The sequence below is a fragment of the Atractosteus spatula genome, chromosome 11 (assembly GCF_055471065.1).
Source record: "Atractosteus spatula isolate fAtrSpa1 chromosome 11, fAtrSpa1.hap1, whole genome shotgun sequence".
Classification (NCBI taxonomy): domain Eukaryota; kingdom Metazoa; phylum Chordata; class Actinopteri; order Semionotiformes; family Lepisosteidae; genus Atractosteus; species Atractosteus spatula.
The window spans coordinates 49549790-49570753 of record NC_142716.1 but is presented as its reverse complement, the minus strand read 5'-3'; the positions used below and the strand labels follow the sequence as shown (position 1 = coordinate 49570753).

The 20964-nt window shown below is 50.1% G+C and overlaps 1 protein-coding gene across 2 annotated transcripts in view; it reads left to right on the top strand.

Moving 5' to 3' along the window:
• Positions 1-20964, top strand: part of rhbdl3 (rhomboid, veinlet-like 3 (Drosophila)) — a 30965-nt gene that overhangs the window by 4376 nt on the left and 5625 nt on the right. Inside the window, exons 1-5 of one of the 2 annotated variants that reach the window (XM_088927808.1) lie at positions 7677-7777; positions 14223-14381; positions 17601-17825; positions 18331-18479; positions 19931-20043. In XM_088927808.1, the coding sequence (XP_088783934.1) occupies positions 7685-7777; positions 14223-14381; positions 17601-17825; positions 18331-18479; positions 19931-20043 (739 nt within the window). In that variant the 5' untranslated portion in view covers positions 7677-7684. Of the gene's footprint in view, positions 1-7676; positions 7778-14222; positions 14382-17600; positions 17826-18330; positions 18480-19930; positions 20044-20964 lie in introns of those variants that run through there. The other variant, XM_088927807.1, reaches the window with a different exon arrangement.

Below are 20964 nucleotides of genomic sequence, written 5' to 3'. Positions count from 1 at the left end.
AAAAAAAACAACAATTGAATCACTGTGGCATTGAATCCTCCAGAGCTGGCAAAGCAGCTGGCGGTCCGCGCGGAGCCTCTCATCAGCCCACCAGCACGCGCGCTCAGAGCCCAGCCCCCTGCGCACCCTGCTGCGCACACAGGGCGCCCAGCACCAGCAGGACCCTGTGCCGGAACGAGGTGCTCACAGGGCTCAGCTCGCAGGCGCCTCAGACTGGCACGAGCCCCTCTGGAGGCCAGGCGTGGAGAGAGGAGGCCGGCCTGCGGTCCTCCAGCGCCCAGCCTGTCCCACAGGGGACTGATCCCGCGGTGCTGCACCAGCTCTCATCCGCGCTGTTCCTGCTTCTGCCTCTGACCTCTATCCGAGCTTTCAGGTGAAGAGGCCCTCAGTCCAACAGCATCCGGCCCCAGGCAGAAGGGCTCTGGGTGATCATTCGGATGCATGGCCTCTGCTGGGGCCCTCATGAAAGTGTGTGTGTGGGGGTGAATAGTCCTCTCTCCCCCCATCTCTTGTTAGAGGCACCTGTGTTTACAGCAACCCGAAGGAGGGCGCTTGCTTGCTTACCTGTCTTACCTGGAATCAATGTTCTTTTAAAAGCTTGTTTAGAATGAAACAAACCTTCCAAGTAATACTGTGTGTGTCAATAGGTGGGTGCCTCAGTGCATTTCACAACAATGCAAGTCATGGTGTCATCTGGCTTTTACATCTCAAGCTTTGCAGTGGAAAGAGTTTCTTGTCAGTTGAGAACTGATGCAATTTATTTACTTTAATGCGGAAACGTACAAGCAAAAAGCAAAAAACAAATGGAGTGTCTTCTCCAAAGCGCTGTGCTGCCGGCTGTCCAGGGACGTGGCTCTGCAGCTTTCGGAAGTCATCTCCTCTGGAGCTGCCTGTTCCCGGGTCTCACTGACAGCCGAAAAGGAAAAGACATTCTCATGCCTTCCTGCAGGAGCCCAGTCCTAGATTTAAAAAAAGACTTTTTTTTCCCTTTACACCTCCCACACAACCCAGTTCACATAGAATAATGCAGGAGCCCCTCTCTCGCTGAGTCTTGCCAGCTCGTCATTCAGAGAGAAGCTTCGGGCTCAGTTTCCCAGCTGGCAGGAGTGATAATTAAGAGCCCAGCCACCCCGAAACACGTGACGTACTGGTGTTGACATCGTTCACATTTAGGGCTTGCTTGATTCTCACTCGGGCCTCAAACTGTTTGAAAGACTTACACACAGACAAAGAGAGAGAGGGTAGGAGGCACAAGCTGGCTGAGCATTTCAAAACCGTCTGAATTCCTGGAGTTGCCATCGAACACTGGCAGTGATTTTCTAGCTGCGTACTTCTCAGTGTTTTGACATCATGTTGAATTTGTAGCTGTCCTGTAAACAGGCAGCAGCTATTACTGATCCCAGGCCAGTATGACACCCAGGAGACCCACTGCAGTATTAACGAATGCCTTCCACTTTGTCAAAGGAGAAACACGCTTGTAACAACAAGAAACAAAAAAAACAAGGAAGATTTGTTTTAAGTCCTTGTTTTCTGAATATCATTCCTAGTGATTAGTACATTGTGTAGCTTTGGGATTTTTCATCTGGTACCTTTAGGGCTTTATGTAAAGATGCCTTCTGCTCAGAAAGATTCAAACAGCGTGATGTGTGTCCTGATTGTGAGGTGGCATTTCTCTGTGCAGCTAGGTGGTCACTCTGATAGTGCAGCGGTTTTCTCATGCAAATTCCCACAGTCTAGTTGCATTAATTGCAGTAAAAACTGCTGCGGACCTTCCTTGTTAAGTCCTTTGGTCCTTGAAAAGATCTTACTTTTGTGTGGTATACCATGTATACAGCGTTACTGCCTTCCAGGTCGGCTGAATTTTATTTCACACACCAAAACGGTGTGACTGTTACTTTTCCATGTTTTATTTGCTGTACTTCCTTTGAGAAAAACCTGCTGCAGTCTGCCATTTGTCACCTCAGCTGAAATGTGATATTTCTAAATAGGGAGAATCGAAATGAGCTGGCATCTGCGGGAGTGTCCTGGGCCTGCAGTGCTGTGCTGTTCTTGTTCCATTGTGCCTCTGTCGGCTGCCGCCAGCTGTCGAGGGCTGAACTGAGCCCCACTGAGGAGTCGGTCCGGCCCAGTGGCTCCTGGGAGTGAGCACGGATCTGGAAGCTCCAGCCTGGGCTGGGAAGTCCACAACATCCAGCTCTGAGATCCGATCTTCTGCAATGAAGGCCGCATTATTTTTAAGGTCCATTATGAAGTTGTGTGTGCAGGAAGACTGGACAACTGGACTGTCGGGTGTTAAGAGAGGACACCACCTTTCCGTTGAGTTTTTCTGGGGCAATGCCCTCTCAGTCTGCTCCATCAAGGTGGCTCAGTCTGCTCTGACAATTCCTGTTTCTGCAGGCCAGATGGTGGCCTTAAAATCCTTCAGAAGGCGACCTTTTTAGATCCATGCCCCCAGCAGTCCCTTCGCGATTAAAACGTTTCAATCCCCTCCAGTCGGTGGGTTTTTTTCCCCGCTTGCTAAGATCATTAGTGAATGGCAGTGAATGGAGCAGAGGTCGCGCAGGGGTGGCTGAATTCAGAACCAGACAGGATGACCTCTTGACTTGAACGCCAAGTGTTCCTGAAGTGTTCTAGAGATCATTATTGTAATGCATTTCAGCAACAAAAGTCAGAGTCGCTGCCTTGTTAAGGTGAAATAATTGTTGATATTTCTGGGCCAATGCTGTGACATAGTGATCGGCGCTATATCAGCATGCTTCTGTGTGGAGCCTGCATGGTGCCCCCGGGCTACACAGGTTTTCTCTAGTTTCCTCCCACTGTTCGAAGACACGCCAGCTAGATTAATTGGCATCTTGAAATCGACCCCTGCGTGTGTGCGTGCCCTGTGAGGGTGTGAGGGGGTATCCTGTCCTGTGGCCGCCATCTGTCTGACTTGGGTCCCTCTCACAGCCACCCTGAATTGAACTAAATGGGCAGCTGGTTGGATGGTTAATTCTAATAGTAGCACAACTCACGGCTGCAGCATTAGACCTAAAAGTGCTATAAGAAGCCTTTCCCTCAGGTGGCTTTAATTAAGGAGGTTACAAACTAGAGGAGGCTGTTTAGATCATCTACTGTAGCTTGTTTGGTTGCCAGTAGCTACAACCTGAGGGTCTTGTCCAGCCATTTTCCAGCTTACCCTTCTAATTAAATGCATTACAAAGTGGCAGAATATAAGGCAGTTGCTCCCCTTGCTCCTCCTTAACTTGTATTTGTCCCGCTGCTGCCCCCTGCGGCCACCTCCCACTCAGCCTCCCTCTTCCTCTCTCGTCCTGCCTGCGGGCTGTGTTGGCGAGAGTTTGCATCTGTTGGTTCACATGTGTTCATCTAGAGAGCCAATTAATTAACCTCCAGTCCCCAAGCTGCTGGCAGCTGCCCGACCAACTACCATTTGCATAAAGCCAGAGGGCAGCACAGTAGTTCCTTTGATTAATTCCCCGTCTTCGCCCAATCGACACCCTGTGAGTAATGTGTAAGATCTCCAGCCTTCGTGTCCCGAGGGGCGGGCAGAGCACCCCAGCAGTCCGGCTTGTCAGGTGCTGTTGGCTTCTTTAACACTTCCCAGGACGTGGGCTTGCGACACCGCTGTTGTTTAAGCAATGAATTCAAAAGCATGTCCTTGTTTTTCGTTCTGTGAAGGGAGGTTTCCTATGCAAAGATTTCCCCTGAAAGCAAAAGAGATCCAGCTGGGAAAAGCAGTAGAATTGTCCAGTGGGGCCAATCTGAGCTGAACTAGACCCTGTTTTTGTGAATAAAGTGGGGACCCAGTGGACTGCTCAATGTCTTCTGGGCTCTGCAGAGGAAGGGTGATCGATTGGCCTCCTGTCGGTGATCCCGTCTGGTTAACAAATGCTTATTGGCAAAAGCGAATGTGGAGCTGGAGTAGGGTTTCCCAGTCCTGGTGACCTCGGAGTAACTGGTTTCCAGTCCAGCTCAACCTTTGTTAATCCTGTAATTGAACCAATCATTTGAGAAATTAGAGCTTTTATAAATTGTCTTCTGCTCCTGAAAAGGGTGATCTTATTTAAGTTACTCAAGTGAAACATAAGGACATTTGCAGAGCTGAAAGCAATCCCAAAAGCTCTAATTAATACATTAATCATTCAGCCTGGAGTTTGGTGGAATAACCAGGAGCTCAGCTGGACCAAAATCCAGCAGAGACTGGAGTCTCTAGCACCAGGATTGGGAATCCCTGATCTAGACGATCTGGATGCAACATCATTCCAATCGCTGCTTGTTCAAGGCTCCTGGAAGAAACAAGGCACAGCCTTTCCGAAATCTCCCTGTGATTTCTTTCCAAGCGCTGCCAGAAGGGTGCAGACTCATACAGAAAATGTAAAGAAATAAAAAGACCCTTTAATTCACGGCAGTGTGGGCAGACCCAGGCGATGAGCTGTGACACGATCAGCTGTAGGTTCGGTTGGTTTCAGCAGGACCTTGGCTTGTCGTTTCATCTCAGGGACGAAGCAGGCTGAACAGAAACAGTCTGGTACAGGTGCTTCAGCAGTGGGTCTGTCTCAGACCAGAGTCTTGATTGCAGTCTTGCTGAAAATCCATCTCTCTTTATCAAGGGACTGGCAAAGCACGGCCCAGAGGAGTCCATTCAGGATTGGAGAAGCGTGTTTAATCTGTCTGCCTGCCTTTCATTTATTTTGTGGTTTTATTATTCTTAACCGTACCGTTCCAGGCACCTGATGGGTTTGTACGGTATGTCACTTTGGATAAAAGCATCTGCCACAGGAATAAATGTCAATGTGAAATCAAGCTCTTCGTACCTCTCCAATGTAAGTGTACAGGAGTTCTACTGAGAGGACTCTGTGTACTCCGGATTAAATTACTCTGACCTATAAGGCATGAAATGTGAGGGAGTTCGGAAACCCACACAGTGATGGCATTATTATTCATGGGCTTGATGCTCTCATCCAAAGCGCCTGACATTTATACAGCTGGGCGTTTCACTGGAGCAATCTGAGCGCAGCGCTCTGCTTACCTTGTACGGTACCTTGAGCTGCTTTTCCACAACAGGATGAAAACAGGAAACCAGACGCAGGGAAGCTCATGGACATGCCTTTTCTTTTTAAGGCAATGTGTCTGCCCACATTTAGAGAGCCCTTTCTTTCAAAAAACAACATGATTTGGATAGAATGATAGGAGTGCTGTCTGGGGTTGCAGACTAAATTGCTTACGATTCTTCTTTTTTTTTAGAAGAAAGTCTCGAATTTATTCTTTGGGAAAAGAGTAAAGGAAACTCAGCACACCCCCCAGCCGCCCTGCGGTTTGATTTTCTGTCCCGATCTCCTGAGTTATGGAGCTGGAGTCACTCCCCAGGGGCATCATGGACCAAGGGGAGGCCGTGGAGATGTCTTGACCCCGTGACAGCTTGTAGACTGGAAGAGCTGGCCGGACGGTGTGATTGATGAACGTGAGTGTGGCGTGTTTGAGATCGAGGAGGAGGATGGATCGGAGACCCACAGTATCAGCGGCGGTCTCGCGGTCAGGCAGTGCCGTCTGTCCCTAAAAATTCTCCTTTTTAAATGTTCGAATCGTCCTCCTCTACTGTTTAGTGAAGGGGATCTACTTTCTAAAAAGCAAAGCAGCGAGTCTTAAACTGTAAAACGTGCAAATCTGAATTATGCAACTTTAAGATTTGTGTAGGTGGAACATTGTAAATTGTATCTGTGTTTTAACAGTCCTCAGAGCAATAGTACATACTTGCTCACTTTGATAATTTGTTAGCGCAATTCCTACTGAAGTGCCAGAACATTCTTCTAGAAACCATAATCCATGTCATACAAACCCCATGAGTTCAGCTGAAGATTAATGAACTGAATTGTAAAGCAAAGAGACATTTTGGAGAAACATCCCTTGACATGAATATTTTATGTAGGTTCATTTTGCTAACTTGGCTGCAATATTCTTAACTGATCAAGATGTTAAGGTTGATGTTGTCATCTTATAATTAATTCATGCTGGGTGATTAGACTGTATTTTGAAGGTGCCTGATCTATGCGGACGTTCTTTTTCTCCTGTAGAAACAGTGTTCCTGACTTGCTTTGAAACTAAGCCCTGTGAAAGGTGGGCAGGTGGGGGCTTTTCTCTTAAATCTGCTTCAGCTTCGCAGGTCACTTCTTGATAATCCCTTGGCTGATCAGGCCTGGTGTGTCTTCGCTAAAGGAAGCGAGCTGGGAAGAGGTCATATGAAAAACACGAGCTCGGTTGGGTAGATTGCTGGGATGCCCTGTGATTCCGAGATTTGGGAGGAATGTCACTGTACGAGGGGTCTGAGCAGCAATTGTTCAGCAGCGATCTGAAGGCGGGGCTCTCACACTCTCCCTTAACACCCCTCCAGTAGCCCTCTGGTAGTGTTGCAGGGAGCCTGTCCTCACTGTGCCTGGTGATCAGTCTGTGATGCAGGGGGAACTGTGTTTTGCATGTGTCCCAGGGGAACAGACTCCTCCAGATCTGAAACAGGAGCCTCACGTGGATTGAAACCCACTGACCACAGGATGCATTTATTTGTATGTGCAGTGAAAAAAAAAAATGATGCATTTTATTTCAGTCAAAAACAGCTTGGGGGGGGGGGGTCAAGCTATCAGCAGAAATTGCACACATCGTTAGACATGGCTGTCAGGCTGTCAGCCCAGCAACTCAAACAGATGAAAAAGTTGAATTCCTTTCCCCTAGTTTTGCCACATTCATCAGTCTTGGTTTCCCATGGTTTCCTATATTTTTTTAGTTTGCATTACCCTGCCTGTCTGTGATGTTACCATGATTTCACCGTGCTTTATTACCATGGCATACCACAGCAAGTCACTGGTCTGTTTTTAATTTTGTAGGGGTACTAAATGTCAGCCTTTTGGTCATTGGGTAACATGCGAGTGTGTTTTTACACATTGAGACAGTCTGTTAGTCACCCTCAGTGAAATGTTAACCATGTTGTCTTAAAAAACTGACCTTTGAGCTCCGCGTGTGTGAGAAATGATGCCTCTTCATGATCATCAGTGTTCTGAGGATCATCAGCGCGATACACACGTCATCGAGAGGAGGGAGCAGTGGAATGAACTGAGTCAGCGCTCTCTCTCTGTGCAGTATCCCGCCCTGAAGGTCTGTAACCCTTGTCTGACAGACTGTAAGGATTCGGTTTTGTAGGTGAGCTCCCTAAAACCGGATTTCTGCTGTGCTGGGGTAGGTAAGAGGGGAGAGTGATGTCGTTATTCCCAGAGAGGTTCGTTCAGGACCGCTTGCAGGTTGAATATGCTTTTTTAACGAAAGCACTAGAACACGAGTTAACTTTTTTTTATGTAAGTGAACAGCTGCAAGTTTTTGTCATGTCTTTGCTGTTGATCCTTGGGATTCTCTTTGCTTGCCCAATTACAGTTCCCACAAAACCGTGTCCAGTTTCTGACGTTCGTGAAAGGGGTTTTAGACTACCTTTCCATTATTTTTCAGTTGAGATTGTTTAGACACGAAGCACAATGTGGGATGATTTGTGCCAATGCGATGTGCCCAACGCTGCCCCCACTGGAATTCGATCTTGGCTCCTCCGTCGGCACGAATTCCGCTGCCCCAGGGATCCAGGTCCCATCGTGGGAGGTGAGGGAGACTCCAGTGTAATGCAGTTTCCAAGGGGGTGATGTCTCCTTCCATGACAGGCTCAGAACCAATGAGCCCGCTTCATCCACGCCTGCCATCAGCGTCTGTAATCCTCCAGCAGCTTCTGTCTCTGATGGCTCTTTTGGTGAGTGTGAGGCTATGACGCGTTCCGCTGCCGGTGTGCAGAGAGCTCAGCCCAGGGGCAGTGCGGTGTGGGAGGGCTGTGTGACCTTACCACCCAGCAGGAATACAGGCAGCTTAAGAGGCACGTCCACGCCTTATACCAGTGTTCTGGGACGAGCTAGCGCGACGATCATTCAAGTGAATGTCCCTCTGCGGAGAGTCACCGAGAGGGGCTGTGGGGACTCGGGGAAAGACAGCAGCATGTAGTTGGCTCTTTCACACCTGGTGAACTGTTGAGCTGAATTGCTTAGTACTTTTTCTTTTTTTTAAAAAAAGGAAGAAGAAATATGAGAATTAGGAGCACACTTGCGGCACTCTCTCAAATATCTGAAAGATCTCTCTTGTTGTCGCTCCAGAGCTGGCGTTCTCTTTGTCCGGTTCTAAAGCGGCCTTAAAAAAACAAAAGACAATCAGACAAAAGACACAAGGCGCCGCAGTGGGCTTGGCAGCGGCGGTCCTGCTGAGGAGGGCGCGATTTGCATGAGAAAGCAGAGGAGCAGGGCTGTGCAGGACGGTCAGGCTGCCTGCAGGCCAGTGGGAACAAGGCGACCAGGGCCAGAGGATATCCTGGGACACCCAGCAGGGGGCTGGCCGATAATGGGCCGTCCTCGCCAGCCCGCGGGCACAGCTGGGCCAGCCTCAGCACATAATCCCATCCCTGCAACCAAGCTGTTCCTGTGGGAAAGAAGACTTGCAGAGTGAGGCCTCGTATCAGACTTTTTATCTGCACATTATTCTTTTTTTCTGTGAGGCAACACAAATCCGAGCTTCGGCCAGTGCCAGCGTGCAGCTGCAGGTGTAGAGTGGCTTGAAAATTTTAAACCTAAAGTTGTCTGAGAGGTCATTCGACTGAGCTGCAGAGCAAACCGAACTGAGATCTGGTTCCAAGCGGGGGTCTTGTGTGTGTACAGTAGGTAGCTGACTCCTTTCAAACCTTCTAAATGAAACATGAATTCCCCTTGAAAACGATTCTTACTGTTGTAAGCTTATGTCCCGTCTTATGTTGTCTTATTCAGTTACGCAGTTTAAAATATTTTTGAGTTATACAGAATTCTCTGTTTCAGTTTGTAGATAGGTTTACTTTAATATACCTTTCTGTGTTTTCTGACTGGTTACAGGATAACGTGACTAGGGAAAAAGGGAGAGATCAGGAAGTTGAGAACGGAGCAGGTGTGAATGTGACTGCTCAGAGATAAACTGTACAAAGAATATCCTTCATCCACTATCGCACAAACCCTACAGCAACACTATCATTTATTCTCTCTTGTAGCCCTTCGAGATCCTGCTGTAGCTTGAATCTGATGAGTGAAAGAGACAAGTACTGTATACATCAGTATTCCAAAACATGCCCTTTGTAAAAAAAGAAAATTTGGAAAGTGCCAAAGTGCAGGAACTGAGGAAAAAAGAAGAGCAGACCCACAGACTGATCTGTGACTAACTGAAGGAAATATGGAGAGTCTACCCTTCCTGTAGTTTGTAATTAGATGCACTGATTATTACTGTGTCTTGGGACGCTGTCCTGAACTAAGAACAACTGAACTGAGCAGTGGGTACCAGGGCTGCAGTACAAGCAGCACGTAACCCGTGTTCATGTAAAGAAGGAGGTACATAAGTCTGTGGTTGTGGAACAACCCCTTTAGAAGCTGTTAGTCCTGTCATGGAATGGATAGAAAGGGAATTGTGTGTGAAGTAACTGTGATTCGGTGCTGCTGGAGAGGTTTGCCTGCTTACACACAGCCTTTGTGTCCCCAGGCTCAAGGTGCTTGTGGAAATGAAATATCGCCCTGTGAGCTTTTTGTTTAAAAAAAAAATGCTTTCTCTCTCAGTTTGAGTTCCAGAGCGGGATTGGGTTTATCTTCGAGTCAGCACATGCAGGAGCTGTCAGTGGATTCTCTTTCTCTCCTAACGCTAAAAACGGTTCAGGACGCACAGCCTGTCTGTCGATGGCCGGTCCCTGCCCGCGTGCTGATCGAAGCACTGTTCTTGCTCTGAGAGGAGGGAGGCAGGCAGGCAGAGGGAATAGCAGGGATGGAGGTGGCGGTGGGGTCTTTCTGTAAATCCTGTTTGTGTCAGTGAGATCTGTGGGGGAAGGGGGGGGGCTGTTTTCCAGTCCTGCGGATGGGAATGTAGGGTAGCGGGAGACCCCACAAGACAAAATATGCACGGTTAGTTTCCCAGTAGGGGTGAGTCAATGGCTGTTCGCTAATCTCCCCACAAATGTCATTTTCCATATGAATATGTCTGATTCAGAACGGGCACAAAGGGCCCGAGAGAGGGGATCACTGGCATTCTCATCAGGCCTTTGTCTTGGCGACCCGGCGCGCGGCCGATCAGAGGGCCTCGGCTACGGAAACCCCTGTCCCGAGGTCGCGGAGTGCTGGCGAGGCCCGCTGGCACAGCAGCTCGTTAATATCAATTTGTACCTCTTCTGCGGCATCACACAGAACGCGGGCGGGGGAGGGGGAGGGGGAGCATCTGCTGTCGGGGGAGGGATGCCTGGAGAGGGATTGCTCCCGGACTGAGGCAGGGTCAGGGGTCATATTATGCCCATAACTACTTCGCTCACAGGTGTGTGTGTGGGGTCACACTGCCAGTCCCAATCCAAGTCTAGTTGTCCAGTGCCAGGATTTTGAGTGAATCACTTCCATTCTCTCTCAAACTGACCCCGGCTTAGACGTTTACAAAAGGCAGCGTTCGTGTGTGTCATGAGTTTCAAGAGCCTTGTGGCACATTGCTGGCGTGTGCTGTGCTATCTAAACACAAGGTGACTGAGAGAGTGACTGACAGTGTGTGTGAGTGCAAATATAGCCAAGGTTGTTCCCGTCCAGCTGCTTTCTCAAACTTGTCGTGAGAAAACAGGACTGCGATACCTTTGATGAAAAGTTTTTTGCAGTACTTGTGGGGTTTGGTGTGATGCACCTTTTAATATATGCTCTATTTTTTAAAAAAACATGGAAACCCTTGTTTTATTATCCCGAGACTCCTCAAAGGGTCCTTGGTGTTGGGTGTGGTATGGAGCGGATATCGTCAGGGTGAGCAGGTGCTACTCCAGGCTTCACCTGTGTGTGAATAGTGTGCAGCACTGGCTGGCTGCGGTTTCCCAGGATGGGATTCCTGTGTTTTAGAGTAAAAGCCTCAACACCTCCCCCCACGCACACAATGAGCCTACTCAGCCAGACCGTGCAAAATACGTCACTGCGGTGAGGAATTTGCATAATGGAAATTAGCGACCAGGCCGAATTATTTTCTCAATTATTTCTCTGGCAGGACACCTCTGAACAGAAACCTTCTCCCCTTCTGTTGTGCACAGAGCAGTCTTTCAGTTTCTTGATGAAACTCACATCTGGCTTCTCCTGTGATGCTGTTGTGTCGGGTCTTACACGAGCTCCCCACCTGGGCGGGTTCTGTCGGTGCCGGGCGAGAGACGCGTGGGACGGGGAATAATCGGAGGGAAGGGATTGAGGAAACCGTGCATGAAATTGCTGTTAGTAGCTTATTGTTCACAGTTCTCCCTCTCTTCATCCCAGGCAGTTAGCCTGTTGACTGTAAAATGTTAATCGGAGTATGAAGGCCCACTTTGGGGAAGGGGGGGGGGGGGAAATTTAGCAATTAAGCTGGCTGGGGAGGGCTGGACGGGGGATCTGGGTCGAGTGGGGGGGGGGGAGGGGGGGTGTTTGTGCCAGTATTACAGCAGGAGGTCAAGGCTGCTCTGTTGCACTTTGCTGCAGCCTCTTTCTGTGATGAGAACTGAGGCAAACGGCCTGCCACCAGTGCTCAGCATGCACTGAGCATGAAGAGCGCCACGGATCATAGGCTCTCCAGGGAGAAACTCGTTGACATTCTCCAGAAAAAGGTCAGTGGATCGCGGAGGTCACTTTCTGTGCGTGATCCGTACTCCGCGCTTACCTTGCCGGGCCTCTGTGCGACTCCGAGTCCTTGGTCCGAGTGCCGAGAAATACACCCCTCCACACGGCAAGGATGAAGAGCTGCAGGCTGGGGTTCAGAGGTCTTCTGGAATTCCTGATACTCCTCCGCAATAAGGGGATGTTTGGCTGATTGATGCAGGACTACATCAGATCTCAGTATTACAGAGGTAGGAAAATAACTTTTGGCAGCTAAAGGCTAGACATTTAAGATAGAAATATTTTTCTAGGATTCAGCGTTCTGACTTGGGCTGTAACAAGGGCTCAGCAGGCGCCGGTCTGGTGTTTACTGCTGCTTCTGAAGGCAGCATGTGGAGGTAATGTGTTTTCTGGCTGTGAGGCTGCGAGATATTTTCTTGCCTGCCAAGGACAGCGACGATAAGTGCTCTGTCCTCCTTTCTGAGGACACAGTGCAGTGGTCCGCGCAGACTGTCTGGTCTGCGAGGGAAGACCTGTAGGGAGGTTTACAGTGGGACGTCCCGGCACAAAACAGGCCGAGGAGAGACAGAGTGCGAGAGTGGGAACGGGCAGCAGTGCGGGCCAGGATCGTCCCTGGATGGCGCAACAGAAGATAATATAAGATTAATTGGCCATATACAGTTTCTTGTATTAGGAATTTGTAGGATTCCTCTATGAACCGGCAACCTTCCAGCCACAGGCGCAGATCCTGAGCCCCAGAGCCACCGCCCCGCCAGACGGTGTGGAGCTGGGGGTGTCGTGTGGTGTGTGCGGGGGGGTCGGGGTGATGCTAGGGCCCGAGAGGATTGGCTGCTGCTCGTGTTCGAGTGGGAAGAGCTGGGGAGCGCCTTCGCCACGCCCACCAGAGTGGAGCCCCGTCTCTGTCCGGCTGGGATTCAGGCAGAGACGCACGTCCCAGCAGGGGTGCCAGTGCCCCAGTGAGCACCGCTTGTGATCCCGTCTTTCAAAGTCCACGCTGCTTTTTTTCCCTTAGCATGGTTTTGTTTTTAACCGTTTAAACCGCTAAACCGTAAACGTGACGTTCTTCACGAAACAGATTAGTCTAGAAAAGAAGTGCTTCCTGTTTCTCCCTTCGTGTTGAAACTTCTTGACAAAATCACAGTGTGGTAATTCCAGTCCCTGTTATCCAGGAAAGGCCTATAGGTCTGCTATCAGATGGCATTTCTCAGTTCTGCATTGATTAAATTCATCTGTAACGGAACACAGCATAAGCTTTGGAAGCTCTTAATTGCTGCTAATACCCTTAGCAGTTCACATCTGTCCTGTCAGACTGCACTAATGCTCTAACCTTATACTAAACCTATTAGCCTACAAAAAGCAAATCCTGTCGACAAGAAACCCCAGTTTTCTTAGGATTTGTTGTCTTAGCTGGAAAAGTATCTTGGTAGAAACCAAGTCGTTGCAAAGATTGTTTTAAAAAAAGCCTGCACAGGGTCACTCGGTGTTGGCGGTCCCTGCTGTTATGTGCCAGGAGTATCGCCAAGAGTATTGCCACCCTGATTCAGAACACCTCAAGATCTCACTGGCTGAGCGCAGTGGTGCAGCTCAAGACACGCGTCCAGATTCTGGTGTGTCACCCATTTATCACCTGAAACCAGGGTTCTTTCACTTAAAGCAAAAATGGGCAATTACAATCCTCTAAGGTATGGAGTTCTGCATGTTTCAGAAACCTATTAACACCGAAAGAGCAGGTGATCCTACTTTGTCTGCAAATAATCCATTCAATTAGGTAATGAAGAAGTAGAATTCATCTCTGATCTAAGATAATCAAGATTGCTGGGAAGATGCACTATAAATGTAAATGGGCTCCCTGTATCTGAATGTATTAACCGTGCTCAATTGTTTTTAAATATTATATATGTCTGTGATGACTCTTCTAGGACTGTCATGGATTCATCCTCTTAAATGGTCAAGTGATAGTTTGGTTAATCCAGTAAATCAATTCTTTTAAGATCCTACATAAGCATTCAGGAGAAAAATCACTTAGAAACAAAAATACTTGTATAAGCTTGAAAGTTTGTGAAAATCAATGCATTGTGTGAAAGTGCAGACAGCATTACAGCAAACAGGGGGCAAACCAGATCTTTGGGAGAGAAAGGCAGGGAACCAGGTTTGTACCTTGGTGACCAATTCAAACATCAGCACCTGTTCTGGCCCTTCTCTTAGGCTCCCTGGGTGAAAAGCCTGTGTTTTCAGGTACAGTGCAGCTCATAAATCCAGATAAAAAAACATCGACTTTAGCTTCTCCTAACTCTGGACTGTCGGAAAAGTGTGTATAATGCAGTTAGATTAGACCTCTTGATACAATGTCAGTTCCACGTGTCTGCCTGTGCTGGGGCACTCCACATATACTAGCAGGCTTGAAGCACCCAGGTGTGAGACCCTGCAGATCCCAAAGCCTGGAGAGGCTCAGCCGGCGGCGTGGTCTTCTTCCCCGAGGGGCGCGTGTGGGGGCGAACCCCGGCTAGCCCCCCGTCACAGCCCGCGTCTCTCCCGCCCCTGCAGTTCGACCCGGAGAACTCGGGCTACATCAGCACGGAGCGGTTTCGCAGCCTGCTGGCGGCCCACGGCTCGGAGCTCGACCCGCACAAGCTGGAGGTGCTGCTGGCGCTGGCGGACAGCAACGCGGACGGGCAGGTCTGCTACCAGGACTTCGTCAACCTGGTGAGGCTCTGGAGAGGCGGGCCGGGCCGGGCCGGACCGGACTGGACTGGACTGGACTGGACTGGGCTGGCCTGGATTGCACCAGACTGGGTTGGGATGGATTGGGCTGGACTGGACTGGGCCGGGCCGAGATGGGCTGCACTGGGCCGGGTAGTACTGTGTTGGGCTGGGCTGGGCTGGGCTGGACTGGGCTAGACTGGGCGGCCTGGAAATGTGCAGTACTGTCACTCTCGCTGTTTACTCACTTGCTTTGATGCTTCAATGATGCAGCGCAGTAAAGGCTCATAAAGTGTGTGTGTGTGTGTGTGTGTGTGTGTGTGTGTGTGTGTGTGTGTGTGTGTGTTGACCGGGCAGCTGTAGGTCTCGAAAATATTTACTGCAGCGTTTCACAATGCTGTCGGTGTCTAGAGTTTTGAAAAAATTGATGTGAAACCGCAGGAGAGAAAAATGAAAGCAATTAGAGTGCAATGCTGAGGGACCCCTGTGGCAAACATTCCTACTGGTTGTCCTGGCGTCTCGCGAGGGACCCGGGGCGACTGCTGTATCCCAGCGCTCTGGGGGAGCCGTGCTTGCAGGAGGGGAGGGCATTCGGAACCCCGGCGCTGGAGCAGACCGAGGCGCAGTGCGAACACTGCCGCTGTGTGGGGGGCCTGTGCCTCGGTCCTGCGAGCCCCCAGCTCCGTTCCTGGACGGGACAAGCCGGGCCAGCGCCAGCGCATCAGAGGCTGCGGCTGGGAGTGGGATCAAAGAATGAGAAGCATGTGCTTGGACTGGGCCGCTATTGTCCCGGCCAGGAGGCCTGTGGCTGTCGGACGCACCCACACAGCGGGAGGGGGGCTCCCTCAGTCTCTCCCTCCACAGTGCTGCAGTTCCATAAAGCTGTCACTCTGGTAGCCAGTCAGTACTGCTGCGGGAAATATCTGGGGGAGAGAGCCAGACGTGCGCTTGCCCTCGTGGTCAGCTGTTCAGAAAGGCTGGGAACAAAAGGTCAGACTGCCGGCTCTATTGCTTCTTCAAGGGTAACACAAATGTCCAAAAAAATATTTAAAAAGCAAAAGGGCAAAACTTTGTGAAGCAAATTTGCCGGAAGCTGAGGAGAGACTGCACTACCAAACTGAAATCGCCCCTTCTGCAAGCTGTACTTTTATATGAGACGAGTGCATTTGGCCGGGTGGCATGGTGGTGCAGTGGTGAGCATTGCTGCCTCTGAGCTCTGGAGCCCTGAGTTCAATTCCATACCGGGACTGCTGTCTGTGTGGAGTTTGTATGTTCTCCCCGTGTTCGCATGGTGCTCTGTTTCCTCCTACAGTCCACAGACATGCTGGTGGGTTAATTGGCTTCTGGGCCCTGGTGTGACTGTGTGTGTCTGTTTCTGTCTGCCCTCCGATGGACTGGCTTTCCTGCTTGCTGGGACAGGCTCCGGCTCCCCCAGGACCCTGAATAGGAAGGAGTGGTTAGGAATAGGAGGGATGGGTGGACCAGTGTGTGCATGCTTGGGAACAGCTGTTCACTGTTCAGATACGGGAGCTCAACTGATCACTGAACCAATTGGACACGTTCGAAGTTCACGTTCGTTGATAACGTAACTGGTTAATCAAACTTTCTCGTTCTAAAAACATGTTCAATTTGATTGCACAAATAGATATTTGTAGAGTATCTCGAGATGAATGCACGTGTCGCTGACTTCTGTCGCGCTTGCCGAGAGCTGGTGACAGACACCCCACTGCAGATTCCCGAACCCCTCTCCGCAGCTCCGCCTCGGAGAGCTGGCAGACGGCGCTGACGTCAGGAAGAGAGAAGGACTCGGGGGAGAAAGACTGAGGAGAGACGAACGGCACAGACCTCGCAAAGCTTCTGCTTCGTTTGTTCATGACAAATTAGGGGCTGAAAATGATTTTTAATGAAAAAATTAAAAAGTAATAAATTTGCCGAGTTTAATTAGAATGGCTAATGACTAGGCTCTGTAATTACTGAAATAGCAGAGCTGAAGCAAATGGAAACAAAACTGTAGCCAGAATGATCAGAAAGTCTTTCTTGAACTAACGGGCGAATGGAAAACTGGGGATTGTCAAGACCAGGGGACGGTCTGTCTCCCCCAGAACCCCAAACCCCCGAAAAGATTCCTGCCCTGTCTGTCATTTTACCATCTCAGGACTGTGGATTTCCTGACAGGCAGCTTCCTACTGTGGTCACAACCAATACAGGAAAGGGTCCCTTTAAATGTTCCTTTGTGCAGTTCTGTTACCCAGTTTAAGACGTATCAATGATGAAACAGGATGTCTGCTTTTCACTGAGCCTCACAACCACTGAGTCTTCGGCCTCATCAGTCACTCGAGTACAGTTTAGAGCCACCCAGACCCCTGCTCCCTGATCCCAGAGCCTGTGTGAGCTGTCCGGTCCAGTCCTGCACCCTGCCAGCTGAGATACCATGTGCTCGCACATTTATTTTCACCAGCTGTCGAGTGAGACACCTCGAGTGCTCAACAGAGCAGAGACGAATGTGCAGTGAGAGGAGCTCTGTGATTAACAATGATTAAAAAACTGACGATCATATTTTCAAAAGGGTTTTTAAAAAGGTTTAGAAACTGTGCATGAGCTGTATCAATTTGTGTTCCTTCAGTATTCTTTGGGGACCCTTCATGGAGATAGTAGTATTTGAGTTTTAGCTCATTGAAATAAACTTTCCCTCGCAGCATTGTTTAATGTAAGAATAATAAAATACAACCTAGATTTGTTGTTATGGAGGACAGTCGGGATTCTAGGAATGTCCTGTGAGGTCTGTGGTTGCTAAGCGACCAGCATGACACTCTGCAGATTCCTCCCGCCGGCGCTGGCACGGGCATTCCTCGGCGCTGGTGGCCGAGCAGATGTCTGCAGGTCAGAGGGAGGCTGCAGCCGTTGGGCCCAATGACCGCCGGCCCGCGGGAACACGCTCCTCCTCCTGCCCGCACGATAGACCATAACCTCTCGGCCCTCTCCTCTCCACGCCAGTGCAGGAAGATCTGGAGCTGCGCAGGCAGCCTGAAAGCTCCAGCCCTCAGATCCATTAACCTCCAAACAGGCAGAAGGTCTTAAAAAGCATTTTCCTCTTTGTCTGCTGCTGCCCATTTCATGGCTGGGTCTCCCAGTAGCCGCACACCTGAATGATTTTCTCCTGGATGGGCCTGGCGTCCTCGTGCCCCGTGACCTGTCCCATACTCTTCCCCCTGTCGCCCCCAGATGAGCAACAAGAGGTCCAACAGCTTCCGGCGCGCCATCCTGCAGGGCAGCCGCCAGCTGCAGGGGCGCCCCCTGCTGGAGGAGCCGGGGCTCAGCGCCTCGCAGCGCCTCGTCCGCCACATCGCCCACGAGACGCTGCCCCGCGAGCTCGACCGCAAGTGGTACTACGACAACTACACCTGCTGCCCGCCGCCCTGGCTGATCCTTGCCATCACCATCGCGGAGGTGAGCGCGTGGTCCGGCGCTGTCCGGACCGGACCGCCCGGGATTCGCTCAGAGTGGCCGTCGGTGCCCAGCGGCTCCTGCAGAGCAGGGCACACAGGACCATGTGGAAGATTTACTGGGGGGGGGCCAGCATGTAGCTTTTAAACTTGCGAACAGGAGCCTGCTGGAACTGGACTATAAGATACGCTTTTTTACAAAGTACTTTTCTGTACAAGTTATACCAGCTGACTTCATACCTGACAGGCAATAGGAAATTAAGAGTAATGGGCATGAAGGGGAAGCATCAGAGCTCTAATTGCTTTGATTTTTGCACCATTTCCGGTTCCATGGCTGGCAAGCTTTTAGACTGGCTGTGCTGCATAAGCAGAAAAGGCGTGTTTTATTCCACGAGCCGGTGTTGCTTTTCTGACTGCAGGCGTTTTCACCTGACCTGGCGACAAGCCTGAAATACTGCGCCGCTGGCACTGCTTTGTAGGTGTGCTGACTCTGCCCCTCTGCCCCGCAGGTGGCAGTGTTCGTGTACTACGGGGTCTTGCTGGATCGCTGGGTGCTCCAGGTCTCCCACCCCCTGTTCCTGAAGGGGGCGCTAGTGTACCACCCCCAGTTGCGGGCGCAGGCCTGGCGCTACCTCAGCTACATCTTCATGCACGCAGGGTACGTGTCTCCGCTGGAGCCCTCCCTCCCAAGCCTGGAATTCCTGAGCAAACCGGCTGAGCTTTCGCCTTCATGGGTGCCCGCTCATGTTCAGCTGCACCGGATCGTCCTCTGCAGCGGTTTACTGCGTCAGTCAGCTGATCAAACCCTTGCAGCCAGCAGAGGTGTCTGGCCAGCGCGCTGAGATCTGGGGCTCTGTCCACATGCTGCCTGTAACACACACCCTCTCTCGGTTAAGCCCGCATTCCACTCTGCCCCTGGTGTCGAAAAACTGTTAAGCCTGTTGTTGTGCTAGAGGGTTTACTTTTTTGTTGTTCTTGTATTGATTAAAAAAAAAAGATGAACAGGAACAATCCTGCTCTGTAATCCTCCCTGTAAACAAGCTCAAGTTTCCTGTCTGCAGTTCAACTAAACGGAAACAACCTCCTGTCGCGACTTCTGCTGGGAGAAACAAATGCTTTCATACTGCATCATGGCTGCAGCAGAAATAGTCCTGCATAGCGCGTTAAAGCCCGTTTAATCCGGAGGACTGTTGGGGAGCTGAAGAAACAGCAAAGACACAACCGAGGAAACAGGAATGACCACACTTCTGTTCAATTGGTCTAGCTTATTTTTCCATATGAACTATGGTAAGAAACTAGTTTTGATTTGAAAATAGTTTCCAGTGTTGCTGGCTGTATCAGCGAGCAGAGGAAGGTGAAATGGATTTCTGTCTTCAAATAGCTGCAGAGTAAAGAATATTTCTACCCAGCAGTTAAAGACGGGAGCCTCTCCCAGGAGCCCTTAACGCGTTGTACAAAGGGAGCCATTGCAATACAGTGGGGGGAGAGTTCCTCAGGGGTCTCTTCCACACTGAGAAATAAATGGGCTCTGCTATTGCAGACACAACTTTATTGTGCTTCCTGCTGTGGAAAACAGTGGCGATACTGAACTGAGAGTGAAAAATCAATATTCATTATCTGTGGAGGTGGAACAGTAGCTCTTTGAAAACCTAACCCTTTACACCCAGATTCCCTTCACTTCAGACTTTGTTCCAAGCACTTTGTTCTTCTTTTTTATTATCATTGTTATGTGATGCCCATTAAACCTTTGTTCCCCTGAGAATATGTGGGCTAGCTGCAGCTGGAGTGTAAAAGGCTTCGCTAGTTCACGCGGGGTCTCTGCCCATCCCCAGTCCTCCTGCTGCCAGGCCGCTCACTCTGAGACGTTGCCAGCTTGCAGTTTTATTCCACCTGCCATCCATGCTTCTGGTGCTCAGGGTGCAGGTGTGGCTCAGCCTTCCTGTTAGTGGAATAAGAGCCCTACAGTCATGTGCAGCAGTTTGTGACTGCTGGTAAATGCTTTCTGGGTCCCATGACTGATGCACTGTGCTTGTGCTGGAGCTTCTGGCCACTGTCCTGAACTGCAGGGAGGAGGTGAGAGCTCCGCTAATTGCAGTTTCTCTGTCCCAGGATAGAACACCTGGGTCTGAATGTGACTCTGCAGCTGCTGGTGGGCGTCCCGCTGGAGATGGTGCACGGGGCTCTGAGGATCGGCTTTGTGTACCTCTGTGGGGCCCTGGCAGGTAGGGCTCCGACGGGCACCCCCCCGGCCACACTCATTCCCATGAGAAGAAGGAGCAGGGCCACAGTGAATGTGCATCGACCGCCGAACTTGCAGTTCAGTGTTCAGTTCAGGTCACTCTGTGCACTTTTTTTTTTTGGCTTTTATCTTCACTGTTCCTGTCCCACGAAGGCGCTGTGCTTCCCCACACCCCCATGTGCTTTTATCACGGTTCACTGCAGTAAACTTTCAGAAACAGGCAACATAAGGCTTTTGTGTAAAATCAAGGAAACCAGAAATGGTTGATTAGGACCACTTGACTTCACTCCTTAGGCCATTTAAAAAGGTCCAGTAATGGTTTTTAGGCAACGGTTAAAATTTCAGGAGCCCATCTGTGCAACACTGGGTTTTGCAGTCTTGTGATATATTGCTGTAGACGTCCAAACATCTGCTGTTTGAAAAGCATTTGGTGAAAATCTCCCTGCTGGCGGGTTCATGATACGCCAGTTTATTTTCCCCAGTGGGGCAGCATGGGGCTGGAGTACTGCTGGAGCCGACACCTTAGTCTTGAACAGGTGGTCCAGAGTGACTGCCTTTCTGAATTCCCCTTCCTGGATTTTGATGAAGATCTTTTATGCTGATGATGCATGGAAACGCACTGCCTGCCATCTTATTTTATAACTTCAAATCACTAGATTTCTGCCATGTGTCCTTGTTTTTTTATCCCCTCGTAGCCAGAGGTTTCCGAGTAGCAGGACGTGGTCCTGTATATTCTCATTAGGTCAGGAGGCTTTAGGGAGAAGCGGACAGATTAATTTCCCAAACGACATTACCCGCGAATGTAATTCAGCTCTGCAGAGTCAGGGACAGGAGGGGTGTTCCCCATGCACAGCTCTTATCTGACGCGAGATCAGCTAGCTGTCTGCCGGAGGCCTGGATCACC